At 35.6% G+C, this 20,710-nt stretch overlaps 2 protein-coding genes and 1 long non-coding RNA gene across 9 annotated transcripts in view; 1 reads left to right on the plus strand and 2 right to left on the minus strand.

Annotated features, from left to right (window-relative positions):
• Positions 1-15,162, minus strand: part of LOC145961028 (uncharacterized) — a 121,021-nt gene extending 105,859 nt beyond the window's left edge. For 2 of the 4 annotated variants that reach the window (XR_014435542.1, XR_014435543.1), the window contains exons 1-2: positions 15,067-15,162; positions 10,583-13,300 (exon numbers count right to left, since the gene is read on the minus strand). This is a non-coding gene — a long non-coding RNA (uncharacterized LOC145961028). Of the gene's footprint in view, positions 1-10,398; positions 14,938-15,066 lie in introns of those variants that run through there. The other 2 variants (XR_014435544.1, XR_014435545.1) reach the window with 2 other exon arrangements.
• Positions 12,712-19,353, plus strand: LOC145961024 (uncharacterized). Of its 4 annotated transcripts, XM_083080822.1 has the most exons (6): positions 12,712-12,950; positions 13,021-13,189; positions 14,514-14,838; positions 15,727-16,290; positions 16,563-16,899; positions 17,001-19,353. In XM_083080822.1, the coding sequence occupies exons 3-6, from the start codon at positions 14,632-14,634 to the stop codon at positions 17,123-17,125; spliced, it is 1,233 nt and encodes a 410-aa protein (XP_082936948.1). In that variant the 5' UTR covers positions 12,712-12,950; positions 13,021-13,189; positions 14,514-14,631; the 3' UTR covers positions 17,126-19,353. The 4 variants fall into 4 exon arrangements, with proteins under 4 accessions (XP_082936948.1, XP_082936947.1, XP_082936946.1 ...); XM_083080821.1 differs by having other exon boundaries at positions 12,712-13,310; XM_083080820.1 differs by having other exon boundaries at positions 12,712-13,189.
• On the minus strand, positions 18,967-20,707 carry Crok (crooked). Its single transcript, XM_083080824.1, has 3 exons — positions 20,471-20,707; positions 19,999-20,160; positions 18,967-19,912 (listed from the first exon to the last, which is right to left on the minus strand). Exons 1-3 carry the CDS (start codon positions 20,535-20,537, stop codon positions 19,686-19,688), a joined length of 456 nt encoding a protein of 151 aa, XP_082936950.1. The 5' UTR covers positions 20,538-20,707; the 3' UTR covers positions 18,967-19,685.
• Between the last annotated feature and the right edge of the window lie 3 nt (positions 20,708-20,710).

The raw sequence follows: 20,710 nt of genomic DNA on the forward strand, positions 1-20,710 counted from the left end.
ACGGACGATTAACGCTCTTTGATTACTCCAGCGACGAGGGTCGCCCCTCAAAGTAAAATCACCCCTTACCGAGAACCCTTTTCTCGTCTACGCGCCCGATTGTCTTTTATATACGTCTTGGCTTCTTAGGCAGTGTTCGTTTCGAGGTTCCTCCATCGCTCTCGCCCTTTTCCGCCACGACGGTTCTGTCTCTCCTGGTATAACGAGCTGTAGCAAACACCTTCCGAGCTCTCGAGATTAATTACGAGGTATCGGAGTAATTGAAGACGAAGTGCGCCGACAAAGTTTCAAGGACGGGAAGAAAGAGAGGGCAGAGGCGCATTCGAACGGAGACTATCGCTGACTCTCTATTGTCTCCGACTCTCGCGTCGCTTGATGCCCCCAACCTGGCGCCGTTCATTCATTCCTAACGAGTTGGCAACGTTATCGGTTAGAGCGGACAGCGCCATGGCGTGTCCACTGAGACGTTAACACCGATACTCATCCACCTATTCTGTACCCTCCCGCGGGGATCCGGAAGCATCGCTGTCTCGTGTCTCTACATACACGCATGTTCATGGAACAGCGATCGCGTCCATGTGCGCGTGTATTTGTATGTGTGTGTGTGTGTGTATGTGCACGCGCGCATCTATATAATACTGCAGATATAACGTCCAATGAGCGACCGCAGACCGGCCGGGGCCAGTCGGGGTCGCCGGTACACTCGAGTGATTTTCAAGCTGGTGGCAATAGGATACCCCGCTGCGTCGTACTCTGCATCGGTTAACCCGGCAGATCGCCCCCAGGGATGACGGCGCTGACCGATCAGCCATTGCTGCGAGATCGCCGTCTCTTCCCGATCGCCAGCCCGCTTTGCTCTTCGCCGATTTTCTCTCATTCGACACGTTTCCCTCTGGATTTTCAATCCTATCCCGTATACTCGTATTGTTCGCACACGTACATCTCTCTATTTCCTTTCGGATCCGAATCCCGCTCCTTTTTTCCCCTCTTTCTCTGCGGTCGCGATAAATAGAAAACAACAGCGGCGATGAAATTTAGTGGATTGGTTAGAGAGTCGCCACCGCGAGAGAGTAACGGGTCTGCGGTCATCTCCAGGCTGTTTTCGCGGCGGCGTTTGCGAGGGAACCGGAACCACAGTGAAAATATAATTCAACCGGACACACGCCGAAAAGTTCGGGCCGGGTAATGAAGAAGGATAAGGCAGCCGTCGGTTGTAGTATGTAGCGGTATGCGGACCGATGTTCACGGAAACAGTGTTTTCGTTAGAGACAGCGTCTGGTGCAATTTATCGTTAGACTCGATCCGTATGTTACACGTTGTTGTAACATCCGTCACTGCGCTCGTTGAGAAAAACACGTTGCCCCAATTAGCATTATCTCTAACTCCACTCTCTACGAGATACTTTGGAAAATATGTATACAGTGTTCTGGAGAATCGAACGCATTTTAAAACTCGTTAAACATATTACTGGCAACTTTTGGCCCAATTTTCATTTTCTAAACATTTTCCGAACCGTGAGACTAATTCTATTAAAATGCAATTGATAAATATATCGATATTTAAATTTAAAAATCTGTACAAAAAATAAATTATTCGAAATCTTTCACGATTGAGATTTCTTGTTTCAACGAAAAGTAGACAATAAATCCTTGGCAGAGAGCCGTGCAAATCAAAAATCACAGTTGCTTGCTTCTCGAGGTTCACAATGAATCTCACACTCATTTCATAAATTTCCTAACTAACTTACGATTATTCAAATAACTTATAGAATAATTTCAAGAGTTCATTTCGCCTGACGTAACATCGTGGAAAACGCAAAGAACCTCCAACTCCGGATAATGTAAACCGACTTCGAAAATTCATAAGTTCTTAGAAAGCATTTTCGCTGGAATAATTTTATCATATTTTCGTATTGTGTCCGTACATTTATGAGTGGATTAAGTTCCGTCTAATAAAAATTAAGTTTCCGTGATATACGAATTGTGATCACTTATACATAATTCCATGACAATACAATCATGTTTTTTTCACGGTAAAATAAATAAAGTTTACATTTGCTCATTATATTGCTGTTTTTAATTTAGAGAAATTTATAGGATTTTATTGCAAGTATGCTAAAATTTCTACAAATTTAAAAGCAGAGTTTAAAAGAAACATATTTCGAATTACATATTTCTTTTTAAAACACATTTTCGTGAAAGACAACTACGATCGATACGATGAGATCGCTTCGCGGCTTTTTAAAAGCGAACTTCCGTTCAAATCTAATCTCTCCGCGATAGGGGAAAACGTATCCGCTCCATAATCTTTCCCTTTATCACCGTCATCTTCGTTGATACTTCCGAGGCCGTGGTTAAATCCGGCGATTGACGAAGATTGAAGGGCGGCCATGCTCGCCAAGGCAGGATAAGACACCGTTTAACGCAGTATCGAAAAAGGGAAAAAGAAAGTAAAGATGAAAAAGGAAGAGAAGAGAGCGAACGAGAGGGGAAAAATGCTACAGAGGAATAGAGTGGCACGCAGATTAAAAGGATGCCTAGAGCTTATCCACTGCGATAGGAATCCACCTGCTTCTTCCCCTCCAATCTTAACTCCGTCTATCTGCTTTCCACGCGCTTCTCCCTTCCCTTTCGTCGTCGAAGACAGGAGTTGGCCTAACGCCAGGGAAAAGCAATATTGTAGCAGCAGGCTATCCTTCTCGTGACTCCAGCCTGCCAACATTCTACCTGCGTCGCGCGCAGGATGCATATACAGGATGCGTCAGAAGTCGCGCGTAATCTCGTAATATGATAAATTCTTGCTACCAGCTTCTTCCACATTTTGCGTTATATACTTCCTTATGTTATTTAACATTTAAAATAATAATAGCGCAAAAATTTAAAAATAATCACATCCATGAAAAATAAATAAATAATAATATATATTATAATTTTATCTCTGTATATTTGTATTTTATATCTGAAACTTATATCGTTCAAGATTCAAACAGCTTGAAAAATCAAAATTTTTGCCAAGAGAAATCTGTAGGGGAGATGCGAGTTTCTGATACATCCTGTAGGCATGTAAAACATACACGTAACACATACACGGAGCACAACGTACTATCTTACTTACTAAGCACTACCACAACCAACTACCACTGCCTCCACCACTGCTGCTACCCCCGCCAGTCTGATTTATAACCCTCGGCCTAATATACTGTTTTAAAGGCGACGTTGTCGGAGAGGAATCTCGATGGATGTCGGGAAGCGATATCGTCCGCGGAACCGCTTCCGGGCGCGATGCCGTTCGTGAAGATGGTAGGCAGGAAGTCGTTATCAACCATCGCATCCATTAACGCACGCGTATAACGTCCCCTTGGCCAAGTTAATTCCCTAACACAGCTATAAAACTGATACATCGTCGTGTTTTGTAAGAAAATCGCACGGGCATTATATCCACTGGTTATGGAAATATTTTCATTCTTCTAGCGCGATTCGAGTCAAGGATGATCCCGGTCAAGAAGACATAATGGATAACTTGGAATTAAGAGGAAATATAAGAGGGAAAATTGCCTGTAATTATCTAAGAAATATTCGCTCGAAGAGAAAATTTGCATCGAGCGATTTTAATTGCGGGGAAGACAACGCTCGCTGACAAAATGATTGTAATGCTAGCTCAATCTTGTTAAAAGCGATGATTCAGCTCTATCGATGCCAATGTCTCATTTAAAACGCGTACATAACATAATTACATCACGATTACCCGCAGTGACCTACAATCCCGATAGTTCACATTCGCGTGATGTGGAGGTTTCTGCAGATATCAAGAGATCGCCGCTGCTGATTAGAGACACTACGGCGCCCTAATGGCATCCCTATTACATGTAGATACGAGCCGAACGCGTTTACACTCCCTGAAACTATCAAAAATTCCTCTTAAAAAAAGAGGACTGAAAATCAGAGCAACTGTTATGTAAGCCGACTGATATTATGCAATCGTCGTTGGTTAACGACTAACTTTATTTACCGTTTCGGTGATACCGAAGTCAATAGGGCGCTTTAAAGTGTTTAGATAAGCGAGCGGGGTTTTAACCGACGTCCCCGACACGGGTTGATTCCGCGGCTACGGAAGAACAGTACGATGGCTTTATAAACCCCTCTGTTTTCGAAGCTTAAATCGTTCATGCTAGACGGCGCGAAATCGATATTGTTCTCCAAGAGACAACACTTGCCGACACGCGTAAGCCGCAGAATTTCCGCGCAAAATGTTTCGCAGCCGGAACCGGAAAGGCGATCGTAACTATTTACCTGGAATTCCAAATCGCCTGCCCACTCGTTCCTTCGGCTACATACAAACGACAATATTTTCGATATCTGCCGGTGCAATATAAAATCGATATTCAGATCCGCAAAGTAGCCGCAATGGTTGGGTGGAGTCATGATGTCCCATCGCGCGAATATACGGGGAATAATATTTTCGAAAATGTAAATTTATAACGCGTATTTTTTCTAAGATTTCCAACTATTAACATAAGTATAATAAAATACTTTCTTATGCAATCTTATTTTGGTAAGGGGGTAAAAATAGATGCAACTATAAAAACAATTTAATCTCAAAAATATCTAAAGTATTAAAATATTATGAACGACACATTATGACAATTTTAATTTTTTCGCAATTAGCAAAAGCTGTACAAATTAATATTTTTCAAAAATTATTATTTTTCAAAAATGTATATATTATAAGTTTTATAATTATAGTTTATATAACTTCGAAAAACTTTGAGAGGATATTTTTCCAAGCCTAAACTTTACAATACGATAGAGATGAAATCCCGATTATCTTATTTTTCGATATTATATATATAAAATTAAAAATAAATTAAATTTACCGAATAGCTAACCGAAAAAAAAATAATCCTATTATGACAATCTAAATGGACGTTGCTACGCCGTCGCCGAAGATGCGACAGCATCAGTCGAGAGGGTGAATCATAGAAATACTCCTTGGCGTTCGAATCCGATCGACTTCGCGGAGCACGGACAAGAACGGAAAAAGAGAGAGAGAGAGAAAAATATATATATATGTATATGTATGTATGTATGTGTGTGGAAAGACGGAGACTTACGTTATCTTCTCCGTCTTGCGAGTTTAAATCGCTCACGCTCGACAGGTCGAAATCGATATCGCTCTCCACGAAGCGGCGTCAGCAGACACACGTTTCTTTCCTTGCCACACTATACGTCCACCGGAACGTCTCGCAGCATGCGAGAGTGTTTCCCGTCGATCTTCCGCGCCATCCCCGACTTGCGTCCGGAAAATCTCGGGCGCGCGTTTAAATAATCGAGCGCGGCGTGCATTCAATCGTTGCAGCAATTTGCTCGAACGGCTATTCCATCCGGATAGGATTTGCTTGCTTCCTATCGTGAAAGACTTTCTCCGGGAGCGTTTCCTCGGAGAATTCACGAGGCTTTGCTTTAGTTCGCGCGATGACGCTGGAGGCTGTCGGGTCCAAAGTTTCTGAGGGAAACTCGCCAACTCCACATTAACCCTTCGACGATGATGCGTTCTATACGATGTCTGTGCGCTGCTACATCTCATCGCATTTGCATGTTACATTTCGCTATAACTGGAGCCGATCTTGCCGAAAATTTAGGAAGAGCGTACAGAGAAACGTGAAATACTTTATGTAGATATTTATAGACAATATTAGCGAGCAAGATGTAAAAGTTTATCTCTTTATTCGGTTTTTATTTTCCTCTACGATGAAAAGTTGTTGAACATTTAATAGAAAAATATCAAATATTTTGCTTTTATTTCAAAAGAAAACTACGAGTTTTATCATAATAGCAACGTAAAAACGCAATCGATGCTCGGCAAAGCAGATGATCGCTATTAAGCAATATGGTATCAGTCTAATATGATTTCCATGCTCGTACGACCGCAGATTTTGGCATGGCGCAGATTGCCACGTACTGGACGCTACTTGTCTACGATAATATGATTTATCTCGCCGAGAGTGTGTCTGGTCCCCTGGGAACGGCTGCCGAACGATAAATATCGACAAGCGCGCGATTGAATAAATCATCAACGATAGAACAGGAACCAGGACACTCGTTCGCCGCGGCAGACGGTTTCATAAATGGCAGTTTAAACTGGAAAGGGAAATGGTCCTGTTAGTTCTCTGCCAGAGCAGGACAAGAATTTCCTGCGTTTAATAGCCACGGTACTCTCCATGGTCGAAACACGATTACGCAAAATTTATTTTCCGATATCGCTCCGCACCACTCCGGCGAATGACTTCGTTTAAGGACACAACGAAGACAACGACGACATTCGTAAAAGTAAAGCGAGAGTGTAAAATCTAATCACACGCCCGGCGCGACTTTGCTTTGTCGAAATCACTTCCTCGTCGCGAAAATCTCGTTCCCTATTTCCATTTGAAGAATGCAATCGGAGTTGGCGCTAATAGAATTTAAGGGCACGTCGGAATCGATTTACGTCCCCCTTCGTTCGACTACGGTCGGTGCTAATCCGTTTTGTCTGAAAATTTTGAAGATTCGGTTGAGTGAAGTGTCGAAATTCATGGCAATTTTCAGCATAATAACAAAAATTACACGTTCTTTTTTTTCGTAAATGAAATGCTCGAGCAATTTTGTCCTGTACCGTAAATTATATTTACGATCGGCCGCAAAACGAGTAATTTTTTACGTTTCAATTTTCGAAAGCTGTTCCATATGATTGACAAACTACGAACGTATTTTACGAAACGCATTTTTGTATGCCAATCGTAATCGACGAGAAATTTACATTCGTCGAGTTTGCCGTAGGATAGGTAGAAAATTAAAAAAGAGGATCTAAAAAGCCCTGCCACGTACGCGAAACGAATTGTATTTTTTCGCGCACCGCTAAATTGTGCCGATTCAGAATCTTAAAATACCTACAATAAATTGCAGAATCGCAAAAAGGGCAAAAGCCAGTGACGAAACGAATTTCAATTGCCTTCTGGTGAATCAAAATGCTCCGTCGCAGTTGCCGCGTCGTGAGTAATGGTGGTTTGATTTAAACTTTCTCGATAAATGAAATCTCTATCTGTGTAGTGACGATTGATGATGCCAAGATTATAAATTCGATGGACAGATGTCTATCACGAATATTCATTTATATTACGCATTGTTCATTCGCGAAACGTACATACAATCATGAATAGAATCTTTATTATTTAACTTTTAACGTAAAAAAATAAAACTAATAGAACGTAATAAAAAATAAAACTTTTAACGTAATAAAAAATAAAACTGATAAAACCGCGATTTTTACGAATTATTTTATTATTAAAAATGGAAAGTTTGCATAATTACCTTTAATTGCAATAATAAATTCGAATAAAGAGAGAAGGACTTGAAGAAGATTTTGATCTAGAGAACTCGATTCTCTGCAATGAGAATAATAATACCAACACGATACATACATACTGTCGCTAAATATATTGTTAGGATTGAATGTAATCTTGATGCGCGTTCTCATGAAATGATACATCTAAAATCTCTGAGTGACAAACGGCGACAATGCTTATGCATTCATATATTCATTACCGACATTCAGAAGCTTCCGACCTCTTTCTCTGTCGCCGTATCACGGAACTGGGACAAAGTATCGTATATAGCAAGGTGAACACGACGAGGAAAACGATATTAACAGAATCACGTTGAAAGCAATGCGAGGAATGCAAATAGATTCTGTTCCAATTAAAGTTCGCGCGTTATCCCCGGATTTGTTCGATTATAAAATTCGCATTTCTATCAATAAAATCATCCATAATATAAAGGCACAAGACAATTCTATATGATCAATTCATACATCAATTATGTACCATTTATATTTTCTGTAATAAAAAATGTCTCTTTCTATGTAATATAATTAAAAAAGATATATCATCAATTTTAATAATGGACTATTGAGACATGAATATAACTGATTTATATATATCTACATACATTTCGCTAATAAAGGACATTTGTATAATAAAGGCAGAATTATCACCTTGTACACCTAACGTGCGATATGATCAAGAATAGAAAGGTGCTGCGAATGTGGTCTGCATAAAGTCCGGCGTTACAAAAGGGAATACGTAATGATGCACTTAAAAGGGTGCGCAGGGTCAAAGGGAAGGTTAAATATATCAAACTACGACTACGTGCGAGAAATACGTACAGGGAATTACGGAGTATTTCGAAATCTGACTTTAATCTTCGTACTGTCGACGCGATACCATTTCGATATCATGGGAAACGTTTGAATAATTATTTTCGGAAGATATACGTTCTTCTTTCTTTCTCCCTATCTTTTCTTTATCTTGAAAGTGCTTGTTCGGTAGCGGAAGGCGTTATAATTGAATAATTTATCAGCGTCCGTGATGAGAAACGATTAGCTAAACTTGGACGATACTTCCACCGGTTACCGAGGTGCCGCTTTCAAAGTGGAAGCTTAATACGAAACTTCACAGGATGAAGTTGCGAGCTGCACTTTTAAATTGCGCCGCGTAAAAGAGTTTATAATAAGGCGTACACCGGAGATTTACCGAAGGAAGAAGCACGAACTGTTGTCGATAGCGGAAGGTGCGGAGTTACGTTCATTAAATCATAAACGCGAAAATGGATAGTGCATATCAGCATCCGGGTTTAAAGTTTGACTCGCTGCGGAGAAGAGTGAGGTACAAGTAACGTAAAAAAAGAAGAAAGAGGTGGATAGAAAGGGATGGTCTGGAAAGCGGTGCGGAACGAAAATGAGAAAGGTGAATGATGTAAAGAGCGTGCGTGACTCTTTATTCCTGGGATATTTGCATTCATGAATCTCGTGATGCGAAAAAGCCGCAGACACATGCAGCATTCATCGTAATGCAGCGCGGATTACTAGTGTATAATGTGATTTCGCCATATCGGTTTTTTCTCATTGTGTCATTGCGGCATATATTGAACATCACGCAGCTCTGCAGTAAATATAAATACAACTGCATGTTTATATTTAAAAAAAATGGAAATAAAGTTTCGCGAGAGTGTGTTTTCACAGAGATATATTAGCAAAAATTATTGTATGTCAGCTCTGATCCTCTTAAATATTAAAATTTATCATACATCGTTCTCTCTCTTTGAATCGGTTTTTAAATTTCTTTTCTTTTTTTATTTTTTTCTTTAAAATATATATTGTGTATATTTATATATCGCGTAATGTAAAATAGTCGGTGTGAATGTTAGATAACATGAATGTTTAGAAAAACTCATAAAAACGTCTGTTATATCTCTGGCTTCCTACGTACAATAACGTGGCAGTGATCGATCAAGTTGAAAAATGCTAGGAACCACAGAAAACATATTTCGCTGAGCACTAGAATTTCGTGAAATTTTATGACCGGAAGTTAAGCTGATCCGACGAAGACAAAGTTCAGGGCTATTACCCTTGTCGTCAGAACGTGACTTGAATAAGAACACATGTAACCGAAAAAATGTATGATTTTCCGGATCATATGCTGGCTTTTCTCTCCGAAAAGAAAAAATTACACATATTTTTTTTCATATATATGTAGATTATATTATAGTATCTTGAAAAAAATTAATATTATTTATTAATATTATTATAAATATTATAATTAATAAAATTTAATATTATTTTATTGCTGATAAACAGAAAAAAAGAAATATATTTAAGAATGTAAAATATTCGTAATTCGATCATATAATTTTGAGTCTCATAATAGCATTTTGCTATAGCAAATATTTCTCTATAATCAAACTTTTATGTAATATTATCTTGCATAAATATATTATGTTATACAACAATTACACATGATTACATTAATTTTTCCTTCTGTTTTAAACAATTTTTTCTAAACTGAAATAATTTTTTCATTAAACATATATGATGAAGCAAATTAATTTAGAAATGATAAGCGATATGGATATAAATTATAAAAAATAATCTGTAGGAAAAATTTATTTTATATTTACCAAATTGAAACATATACCTGTGTGGTGCCATCTCACGATCAAGATGATAAGTATTTTTCAGCTTATAATTAAGATAAGTTATCTCGATATTGAAGTAAACATTTAATTTTGAAGCACATTTAATATATAAAAAATAATATAAATTATATAAAATTAAACAAATAAATATCTTCACAAACTTTTGCAAATAATAATATTATTTTAATAGAACGATTAAGGCATTTGGAAAATTTATATAATATAAATTATTTCTTTTCTGAAAAATATAACATCTAATATGTATTATTTATTTAAATAATAGAAATAATAAATATAATTAAAAAGATATATATTGTGTTTGTAGACAAGAGACAAAAATTATTTAAACTTTTATTTGCAAAGATGACTAATCAAAAAATAAAAGATTCCACATTATATATTTTGATTTATTATATTATTACATTTCACGCACCATATGTTTATACATACATATATATATTTATCTGATTCACTGATGATCATTTTTTATTTGTTACAATTTTGCTAAAAGTTATGCAATACTAATCTCTCCAAGCTAATACAAGATGCTAAGAAACAAATAAAAAGGAAATTCATACCTGGTATATAAGGAACAAAATTTGCACCAAATATTTCTGAAATGTCACTTTGATATCACTCGCGAACATACAACTCGCACAATCTGAAGCACTTTCGCGAAATATCGCTCTACGATCGAAAGTTTATCACGAGATATGTCGTATCGCGGCGCGGGAAGATTTTTTTGGCACGAAATCGAAATCGTTCAAAGTGTTTTTGATGTTGCGATGTCGCGCGTGCCATGGCGGTGCTGAACAGCTGTTCGTCAACCGTGGGGATTGTTTGACAGGAAGAAGGGTTGACCGTCGTCCATTATTGCCATCTACCGCAGGGTGCCAGTAACTGTAGTCTTTATATCCTGGTTGTTTAACTTCCGCAGGAAATATCAATTTCTAACGTCTAATTTTTTAATGGTTAAATTTTACCTATTAATGCTAAATAATCCTGCTTTTTCATTATATTAATTATATTTATAATTGTAATACTTTGTAGGATTGTTTATATATTCTTGCGTTATAAACTAGTTAATAATTTTACAAACCTATGTAATGTTTCTCTAGAAGGAACCATATATTGACGCGTGATGGTAAATTGTAGATTCACTTTCCATAAATGTAATATCTTTAATATAAACATGGTAACAAATGTTGCTTAACTTTGAAGGCCACGATCTATCTGATAGAGCTATCCTTGCATATCATCACGTGCGATCAATACAATCAGGTACGCATAGAACATCATTCGTCATGCGTATTTAAATATGCGATTGAAAAAATGTAGATATGTGCATATGAATATGCATTCTCGCAAAAAATGGATAGAATATTAGATATTTAAATTTAATATTTATGTATAAAAAATAAATTAATCACAAAATCAATATAATCTTATTTATATTCACATGAGAGATATATATTTTTAAATGATGAGCGTTTTCTTTTTAACTGTAACACATATTGTATTCTTGTGATACGCGTATATTTAATGTACTATATTCTAATGCAATTGTCGTAACTCATTTTCTATGCAACGCGATATTCTCTACCGCATTCTTTTAAACTGCCATCATGAGATTATCGTGAAATTATAATTAGTTTTTTCTGCGCATCAAGATGTATAAATTTCTACACAGCACATATTCAGTATAAGTTGCCGATCCTTTTTCTTACTAAATTTTATTTATCATGCTTAGGCGAACATAATTATCGTACTAGATCGCGAAAATTTGTCGATTGATTAATTTTTTATCACTAATTAATTGATATAAAAAATATTTTCATACAATTTTCTATCGCTTTAATATATTACCTAAATTTTGATTCTGTAAATAGACTAAATTTCTTACTCTTTGTTTTACCAAAAGAACATCTTTATATTATATTAAAATTTCACATCAATTTTAATATTAAAATCTTTTCTCTCTTGTGTGAAATATTTTCTATTATTTATTCTTATCTGTTGTTGTACCTCGGATAGGGAAAATTGTGACTAATTACGGCCCTGTTTCTGTATACCGTTCTTCCATGTGGTTGTATTTACTCACGGAGAAGCGCCTGCACGTTCACACACCTGTACACATGCAGCAACGCGTAATATAAACGCACGACCTTGCGAGCGCAACAGGCGTCACTTCACAACTACAACTCTACAGACTACAGACGAGTATACGACACACGGCAGTCAAATAAATCCCCTATTTTAGCGGCAACGGTCACTTTTGTGACAGTACCGTAGTTGCAGATTCCTGATTGGTCTCCAAATTTCTCATAAAAATTAAGAAATTAAAATTAACTTGACGCTGGATTAAAATTAACCATCTAATGAATTTAACAATATATTAAATATATCGGGCAGAGTCATAATTATAATTTTCATGTACATTTTGTATGCAAAAAGGAATGATAAAAAATATCTGAAAAAAGAAAAGAAATGTTGTGTATATATGTGTATATATGTTAAAGATATTAATTACTTACATATATACGTGAAAATTATACATATTTCTTCAGCAAATCTCTCTTACGTACACATGTTTACTCACGTATAATTCCCAACTGTAACGGTGCCCCTCGGAAAAAGGCCTTCAGACGTCTTGCCATCATCCATCACTGTAAGCTGGCCTCTTATAAAGGGAACCCACGCGAGAGCAGGCTGTATACCACGTCGACGCGTCGCGCGCAGCCCAAGTCGACGATTGTCACGACGCTCCAGCAACGCTCGCACGCGCGCAATCGCCTGCGAAGCCATTCATGGGATCCCACAAGTTTCGTTGATGAGTGCGATGACGTAGTTGGTCTCGGTGCGTCGCGATACGCAGTGGATATTAAGGCGTGCAAAGTGCGTGTGCGGTGAAAGCTGTCGGCGAATTCCTCCTCGCGATCGATGATGGTGCGTGTTCGCGTTTCGATCGTTTTCGTAACCATGGGATCGAGCGTCTGACATCGTTGTCTATCGGCAGGAAGATCAGCGGGTGGATCTCTCGAGACGTCATCAGTCACGGACCCGCCAGGCGTGCATCCGCGCCGACATCGCTTCTCGCCGGATAGCAACTGTCCTCTTCCTGCTTACTCGAGATCTCAATCTGCCGTTCTTGGGCTGCAGCAATTTACTCCGAAACGAGGATTATGGTACAAGTGTTGTTTCTTTACATCGAGTGCACCGATGCGATCCAAGCGATTATTTACTTACGATTAATTCTGATATCACGACATTGACGTGTTGCGTGTGGAACGAGCTACCTGATACAGAGTAATTAAAATTTTTCCTAGAAATCACACACGCCAAATTAGACGTGAATACTATAACAGATTATTTTCTATCATTATATGCTCCTCTCTGATAAGCACTTATTTTGCAATATAATTAAAAAGACATTATACTGATGTTGCTATGCATGCATTTACCGTTATTTAAATTTTAACGTGCTCCAAAAGAAGTGTGTTTTGAATGCCTAATGTTATTGGAAAGAAATTTCATTCGATTTATGCACGAAATAGCGCAAAATAATGTCCTAATAAAAAAGATCGAAGCTGTCGTTATTTTTTCCTTTACTTCAGATGACACACCGAGCGTTAAAGTCTCTATTAAGGAGATGAGAGGTGCAGGCGTCTATCGCATTTGGCACATTAATTCTCATTAATTAATAATGCGATAATCGAGGTCGGCGTCGCTGTGATCTCGGTGGTAAACATGATTTTCTTTGCTACATTCCGGAGTCGTCGGATAGCGGCTCGCGCGATCGCTCGAGATTAATCGACGTGGTCACGACAAGGCGAGGTCTATTTTTTCTTCACGGGGAAAGTTCGATCGTTAGTTCGTTTCTTTGACGTTCTCTCGGACATCCTGTTTCTGCGCGATCGCGGTTTTATTGCATGAGAACGATCGAGAAGGATCGTGCAGCTAATACCGGAACAGCTGATAATCACCTGTTGTAGATGATAGAATTGCATCGCTTGATGAGAGAAAGCACTGTTTACGACCGAGAAATTTTACGATCGAAAGATTTGTCCACGTCAAGAGAATTATCCGAAACATAACAATATTTTTCTAAACTTATTTTTCAGTCACTCATAAGATGTATAATCGATATCAAAGTGATCGAGGCATTTTTCTTCCGATAACTTATAAGGAAACTTCTAAGGAATTATTCCCATAAATCAAATCTGATAAGAATGTTTAATGAAACATTAGAGCATTTTAAAGTGAGATTATTATATTAATTTTCTAATTTTTCAGTAATAGTTACGATATGTTTACTATGTGATAATAATAAAAATAGAGAATTCTTTTTAATGAGTGAAAATTCTTGTCACTGACTGTAGCAAATATATTTTGCGTCGAAAATTATATCTCTAGATGATCGAAAGCGGACATGGCGTCGCATTATATATGCGTGTATATTAATAGCACACCTTTAGTGCTCATTGCCGTGCTCACGATAAAATTTTGCAGCGTGCACAGACGACGCTACCAAGTCCCCGTGATCAGCCGATCTAAACGATCTTATCTAAGCGATCGCTCATTTGCCGATAAGCTATAATTGGATTTTCGAGAGGACAATCACGAGACCATGGCGCTGGCCAAGCTCAGGAATTTCATCGACAATAATCTGAAGACGGTGTCCACGCCGTTGGATCGCACGGTAAATTTGGAGCCGGAGATCGGCATTAGGATCGTACACTCGCAGAACGATAAGACGCTCCACGTCACTGTTCTCGGTGCCAGACACTTGCCGCAGAACTTTGGCTTCACCAGAGTCAACAGCTACGTCGTAAAGGTAGAGTAAACCTCACTCGAGAATGTGGATCGATCAAACAAGAGGCGGTGTACATTTTATCAATAGTTCACATATTCTCGCACGTTGTGTCAACTGAATCTATAAATTTGACATAGTAATTTTATTTTTCAATTTTATTTCGTACTGTATTTTCGCATATAATTGCTCGTATCTGTATGAATAAAACAATAACGTTTTCGAAAAATACGTCATCGCAAAAATACTAACCGGTATCAACAATTTTACACTGCAAGATCGTGCTTCGTTTCGCTTCGCAGTACTCTGAATTACGCATAAGACGTCAAAGAAGCTGTTGGGTGTTATCTATGATTACGTAATACCACGAGAATATTGTATTATAGAAGTGCGACATTAACTGTAGTATTTCTAGTAGTTCCTTTTCCTTCTGACATCGTTTCGCGAATAGAACGACATATAGAACATATCGTCTATCTATATATATGTGCATCTATGTTTTTTATATATACATACAAAAAATCAATTAAACATTTTATCAATTAAATATATTTCTGGAATATGTGATATATATATAGATCTTTAATAAAATTCACATAACATCAATCGTTGATCTCATTATTTACATCGCTGGGAGAAAATTGAGTTATAAATAGAATGTAAAAGTAAAAATTAAATTTTAAAAAATGCTAAAAATAAATTTAAAAAATATATTTTTCATATTTTGAAGAATAATTTATTTTAACTAAGAAATAAATAAGAATGAAAATATATCTCTATTTTATTACATTCATGCTTGATTCATATATACTTTTATCTTAAAAGTTGAGCAATTAAATCATAAACAATTAAAGCATAAGTTAAAATTCGCTGTCATCGAGAAGAAATAATTTCAAGGTTTAATTTCTCTAGGTAAAGCTGATACCTGGCAAGGAGAAGTTCGAGACTACTACGAAAAATGAATCCTGGCCACAATGGAACGAGACATTCACTTTTCTTTTGCGTAAAGAAATTAAGCAAAAGTTTGGCAAATCGAAGGTCGTCGAGGAGGAAATTAACGGATCCAGATTCATCGTTGCGACTCTCTTCGCGATTCTCGAAGACAAACCGCTGATAGCGACTGAAAAGAAGGACTCGGATAAGGAAAAGACATCGCCTGCTAAGGGAGAATCGGCGAAGAAAGGCGGAAAGAAGAAGGAAGGTCAGGGTGGTTCTACCGAAAATCAGGAATCCACCAAGAATAAACTTCTCAGTCAATTCTTTGGCAAAGGTACCGACAAGCTCGCGGAACCTATGGTTACGGAGAGAAGAGCCTACGACAAGAGACGAACCATCGGCGCGACAACAATTCCACTCGACTCGAAAAATTTTGTTTGCAAACCACCGAAATCGAAACATTCCAGCGATGTATCTACAGGAGATCTGTGGAAACCGCTGCGACCAATCGCAAGTGGTATCTTAGGTGCCGAGGACAGAGTAGGTTTCTATAGTTTCATACAAACTGCACAGTCGCAAAAGCGAAATCATTACAATTATATTTAATATTTTTTTTTATTTTAAGAAAAATTACAACATCCTATACATTTTAATAAAAATGTGCATTTATTTTCTAGAAATATATATTTATTTTCTAGAAATATATCTAGAAATATATATAATATATATTGATATCTTTCTTCGAAAGATATGTTATTTACTATATTCTTTACATTTATTTAATTTTATTATACGAGTCAATATTATTTTAGAAGGAGAATAAAAAAGGACAAGTCGAATTATCATTATGTCTATCGAAAGGCGATAAAGACGAAGATAGCGGTGGGCAACTGGTACTGTCTCTAAGCCGTCTGAGATGTTCGCTTCAGACGATGCACGAGCACGAGGGTCTGAAAGGACAAATGTATCTGAAGATGTCGGTTGTCGATAATGGACGTGTAACGCACTTTTGGAAGAGCGATCGATTTGCGCCGACGGTATCCACGAAATTTTCGCCGGAAACGGCGAGAGTCGTCGCCGACAATCCGTACAAAGGAGCGCTCAATGACGTGAGCTTTGTTGTAAAGTTCGTCTCGAAGAATAAAATGAGTTAGTAAAACCAATGGAAATTCTAATTTGTCGTGATATAAATTATGCATGATTTATGTAAAATTATTTATGGTTTTATTATACAATTATTTATGTTTTAGGCAAGAAAACTCCCGTGGGTCACTTTGTATTGGGCCCTGACGTCGGTGGATCTTACGGCGAACAATGGAAGCAAGCTCTAGCGAAACCAGGGCAAGAGATAACGAAATGGCAAGCGTTTGAATAAAAATGAGGCGTACGAGTAATAACTTATTCAACAACGAAAAATCATTGCAGCCTTTGCATACTGCACCACGTACTTTCCTTTTAGACGTCTAAAGACACCGCAATGAAAATAAAAGCGCTATATACGTGCATCATAAATATTTGAGATACTGATCGATAAAGCTATTCCAAAGAATACCATAGATACGTACGCGAATTCGAAGATTATTATGTGTGCATTACATCTCTCTTGCTACGTATATTTATGTCCGAGATCTGTCGATTTTATACAAAAGAAACACGGTTTTTAAAAATATAATTCTATATTTTTATCTTTATACACACAAATTCTTCATATACAAACTCTTTGTCAATTTTAACCGTCCTCTATTCTGCAAAGGAGAGAACTGAATATTTTCTGCTCTGAATTTAATCAATATAACCGTCCGTAAACTAAGTAAAAATTATTGTCTTTTACACATACGTATAGTTAAAAAAAATCGTAATGTACAAGTACAACATATCATATTTTATAAGATTGCGAGAACATAAGCTCATCATATTACATTAATATTAAGTAATATTTTTTATGAAAATAGTTTCAATTCAATAATAATTTTTTCGTGTTAAACTAACAATTTCTATAGAAATTAAGACAATCGAGAGGCACATTATAGTCGTCTGTAAAAATACTTTGAAAAATGATATGCTCTTTTAAAGTGACAAAATGGAAAATTTGCTCTATTTTGCTCTATATTATATATACATGCTCATTTTTATTACCATTTGATTATAAAGGAAGAGAGTGAACAATATTTAGGAGTTGGTGTATTAACAAAATTAAAAGCCTTTTTAAATTGTGATAAATCGAAACATTTGTTTTACTAATTATTATGTACATTTGATAACAAAGTATTTAATATAAAATGACATAATAAAACGATGTAGTAAAAGACGTAGTAAATTTTGTAAAACGTATCTATATATATATCTTTACAAATGTTGAGTTTTAATTCAAGTTAATTTTAAAGAGTTAGTATTTATATCTTCAATAAATGTTACTCGACAAAACATACATGCACAACACACATTATTTCGCATATATGTTTTTTAAACATATATTTTTTTTATTTCTTTATTATTTGTGAAAGCAAATATATCTTTATATAAATATACTTTATTATATGTTGTAAATATTTTATTGTATGTTATATATCAAGATAATTTTTTACTCATTCTCTATCGCGAATATAACAGATTAAATTTTTCAGATTTTATATTATTTTAATGATAATTCAAATTGTATTTTTAAATAATTTTGATGTGTTTTAAATAATTTTAAATGTTTACAATTTAACATAAGAGAATACTGAAGAAGAAAATAGTTAAGGAAATGTTAAAATGTTTATAACGTTAAACATAAGTATTATCAATATTTTTTCTATATTTTTTTATAATATTTTAATAAATAATATCTGGATTGTAATTAACACTAAAAACAACATATTATTTCATACATATGTCTAAAATGTATTTCTTACTTTTTTATTATATGTAGAAGCAAAATATCTTCATATATATTTATAAATATACTTAATTATATATTATATGTCGAGACAAGTTTTTATTAATTTTCTATTATGTGAATCAAACAATAAATTAATTTTCTATCGTGAAAAAAATCAATGTTTTTCAGGTTTCACCTTCATTAAGGTAATATTTATTTTCTGATTCAAAAATTATTTTATTGTCTGCATTTCATACAATCATTTAACAATTTTACAGAAAATTTTGATTACAATATATCAAATTTTGATTCTAACTTATTAATATATTAAATTCGTATGAAGTATGACAGTAATATGTTATATATATGAATAATGCTTTATTTGTATCATATGGCAGTGTAAAAAACTACATATTATTAAAGAATTATGTACAAAAATAATAAAAAATAGCAAAATGTCACACTAACACTAAGTTGTCGGTATAATTGATGGACGGATAATTAATGGACGGTGTTAGCTATTTATTATTGATCTATTATTGATCATTAATATCTGAGATTATATTATAATAGTAAACTATTCCAATATTAGTAAAATTTATAATTTGTACTCTAATATAAGAATGGAAAAAGTTTTATGTAAATATACATTTTTATATATATGTAGCGATAGAGAAAAAAAATATATATATGTATTTCTATAAAATATGTAATTTATGTTGATAAAATATTGCTTAAGCCAAGGTGCTATTAACTTACTGGAAGTTATTCTCTCTTATAAATATGTTTAAAAAATTTTCTTTATCCCTTTATTAAGGCATACTATAGGCACTTAATTTCTTTCTTCCATAAAAAAATTATAAAAATTATAAAATTACAAAAATTGCAAACAAACTAAATAAGCAGACCTATCAATATATTTAATTTTCTAAATTTAGCTTCCTTTGAAATTTGATGTGTAAAACAAGAGAAGTATTTAATAAGTACAAGTAAAATCTATCTTGAACTGTAAACATACTAAAATATTAATTATTCAGTAAAGCAGATCTGTCAAAAATCTGTGGCTAGATTTTTTTTAAATGACGAATATATATCGAACTGCTGTTGCTAAACCAATTAACAAGAGCAACCAATTTTCATGTTGATATGGCGCCAAATTGCAACCATCTTTACTATTACATGTACAGTATTCCATAAATATATTATACGTTCCAGTTCTCATTAAACAAAATCGTTCGTCACCTCCAATCCCGGGTTCACCCATAAAAGCGCAGCTACGATAATATTTCCATTCACCATGAACTGTAAACATAAGTTTATATAAACCCTAGGGTGTAACAATAAAATTGATGAGCTTGGTTTATATTTCATATTTCTAGATGAATGACCTTTTTGTCGAATTTTGCGGCACATTGTCGGTCTTACACCCGGTAAATGGGCTAGGTCCTTTTCTTCTGCACAATTTGTCATATGGTAAGTGGTATTGTCAAATGGATCCGTGCATTTTGGATCATTGTCTGATCTGCACACATAACATTTGATAGAAAGGCCTGAAAAATGCGATAAAATCCAAAATATTTCTAACTATATAAATAAATACTTTCCTTAATTATGTTATAAAGCCGTATTCATTTAAATGCAATCTAATACGCATTTATTTCTGTAAAATAGAGGTTAGGAACGTATCTGATATAAAATTCTTATCAAAATTATTACGCAAAGCTCCGTAAGAATACCGATAAGTACATACATGTATAAAGTATTTACTTGTGTAGTCTCGAGCTTTTAAAAAAAAGGTTATTTGAAGGTTAATCTAAGAAGAATTAATTAGAACTTGTAGAGGTAACTGGCTTAATATACCTTCATGGATGCAGTAAATTAAAACAAGCACTGTCGCGAGAAAAGAAAGGCGAATTCCAACAGCCATTTCGGGAAAAAACCTGAGATATGTATTTTCTCCTTGCTTCGTGAAAACTCCTCACGATAGATTCAATGCCTCTAAACTACTATAAACATTCTCTACATATTCTGTGTCCACGCCTATAACCGACACAACTGACCGCGCGATGTGTTGTCGCCCGATTTTATACCGGGTAGCCC

This window comes from Camponotus vicinus, unplaced genomic scaffold (genome assembly GCF_025532165.1).
Source record: "Camponotus vicinus isolate PSW18456_S1 unplaced genomic scaffold, iyCamVici1.0 SCAF_10, whole genome shotgun sequence".
Taxonomy (NCBI): Eukaryota; Metazoa; Arthropoda; class Insecta; order Hymenoptera; family Formicidae; genus Camponotus; species Camponotus vicinus.

Excerpts from the sequence above, each read along its gene's own strand:
- LOC145961024 (XM_083080821.1), top strand. The coding sequence starts at position 14,632 with ATGGCGCTGGCCAAGCTCAGGAATTTCATCGACAATAATCTGAAGACG. Across the intron at positions 14,839-15,726 it reads TCAACAGCTACGTCGTAAAG|GTAAAGCTGATACCTGGCAA; the intron begins GTAGAGTAAACC and ends TAATTTCTCTAG. Across the intron at positions 16,900-17,000 it reads CGTCTCGAAGAATAAAATGA|GCAAGAAAACTCCCGTGGGT; the intron begins GTTAGTAAAACC and ends TTTATGTTTTAG.
- Crok (XM_083080824.1), bottom strand. The coding sequence starts at position 20,537 with ATGGCTGTTGGAATTCGCCTTTCTTTTCTCGCGACAGTGCTTGTTTTA. Across the intron at positions 20,161-20,470 it reads AATTTACTGCATCCATGAAG|GCCTTTCTATCAAATGTTAT; the intron begins GTATATTAAGCC and ends CGCATTTTTCAG. Across the intron at positions 19,913-19,998 it reads CCGCAAAATTCGACAAAAAG|TTCATGGTGAATGGAAATAT; the intron begins GTCATTCATCTA and ends TTATGTTTACAG.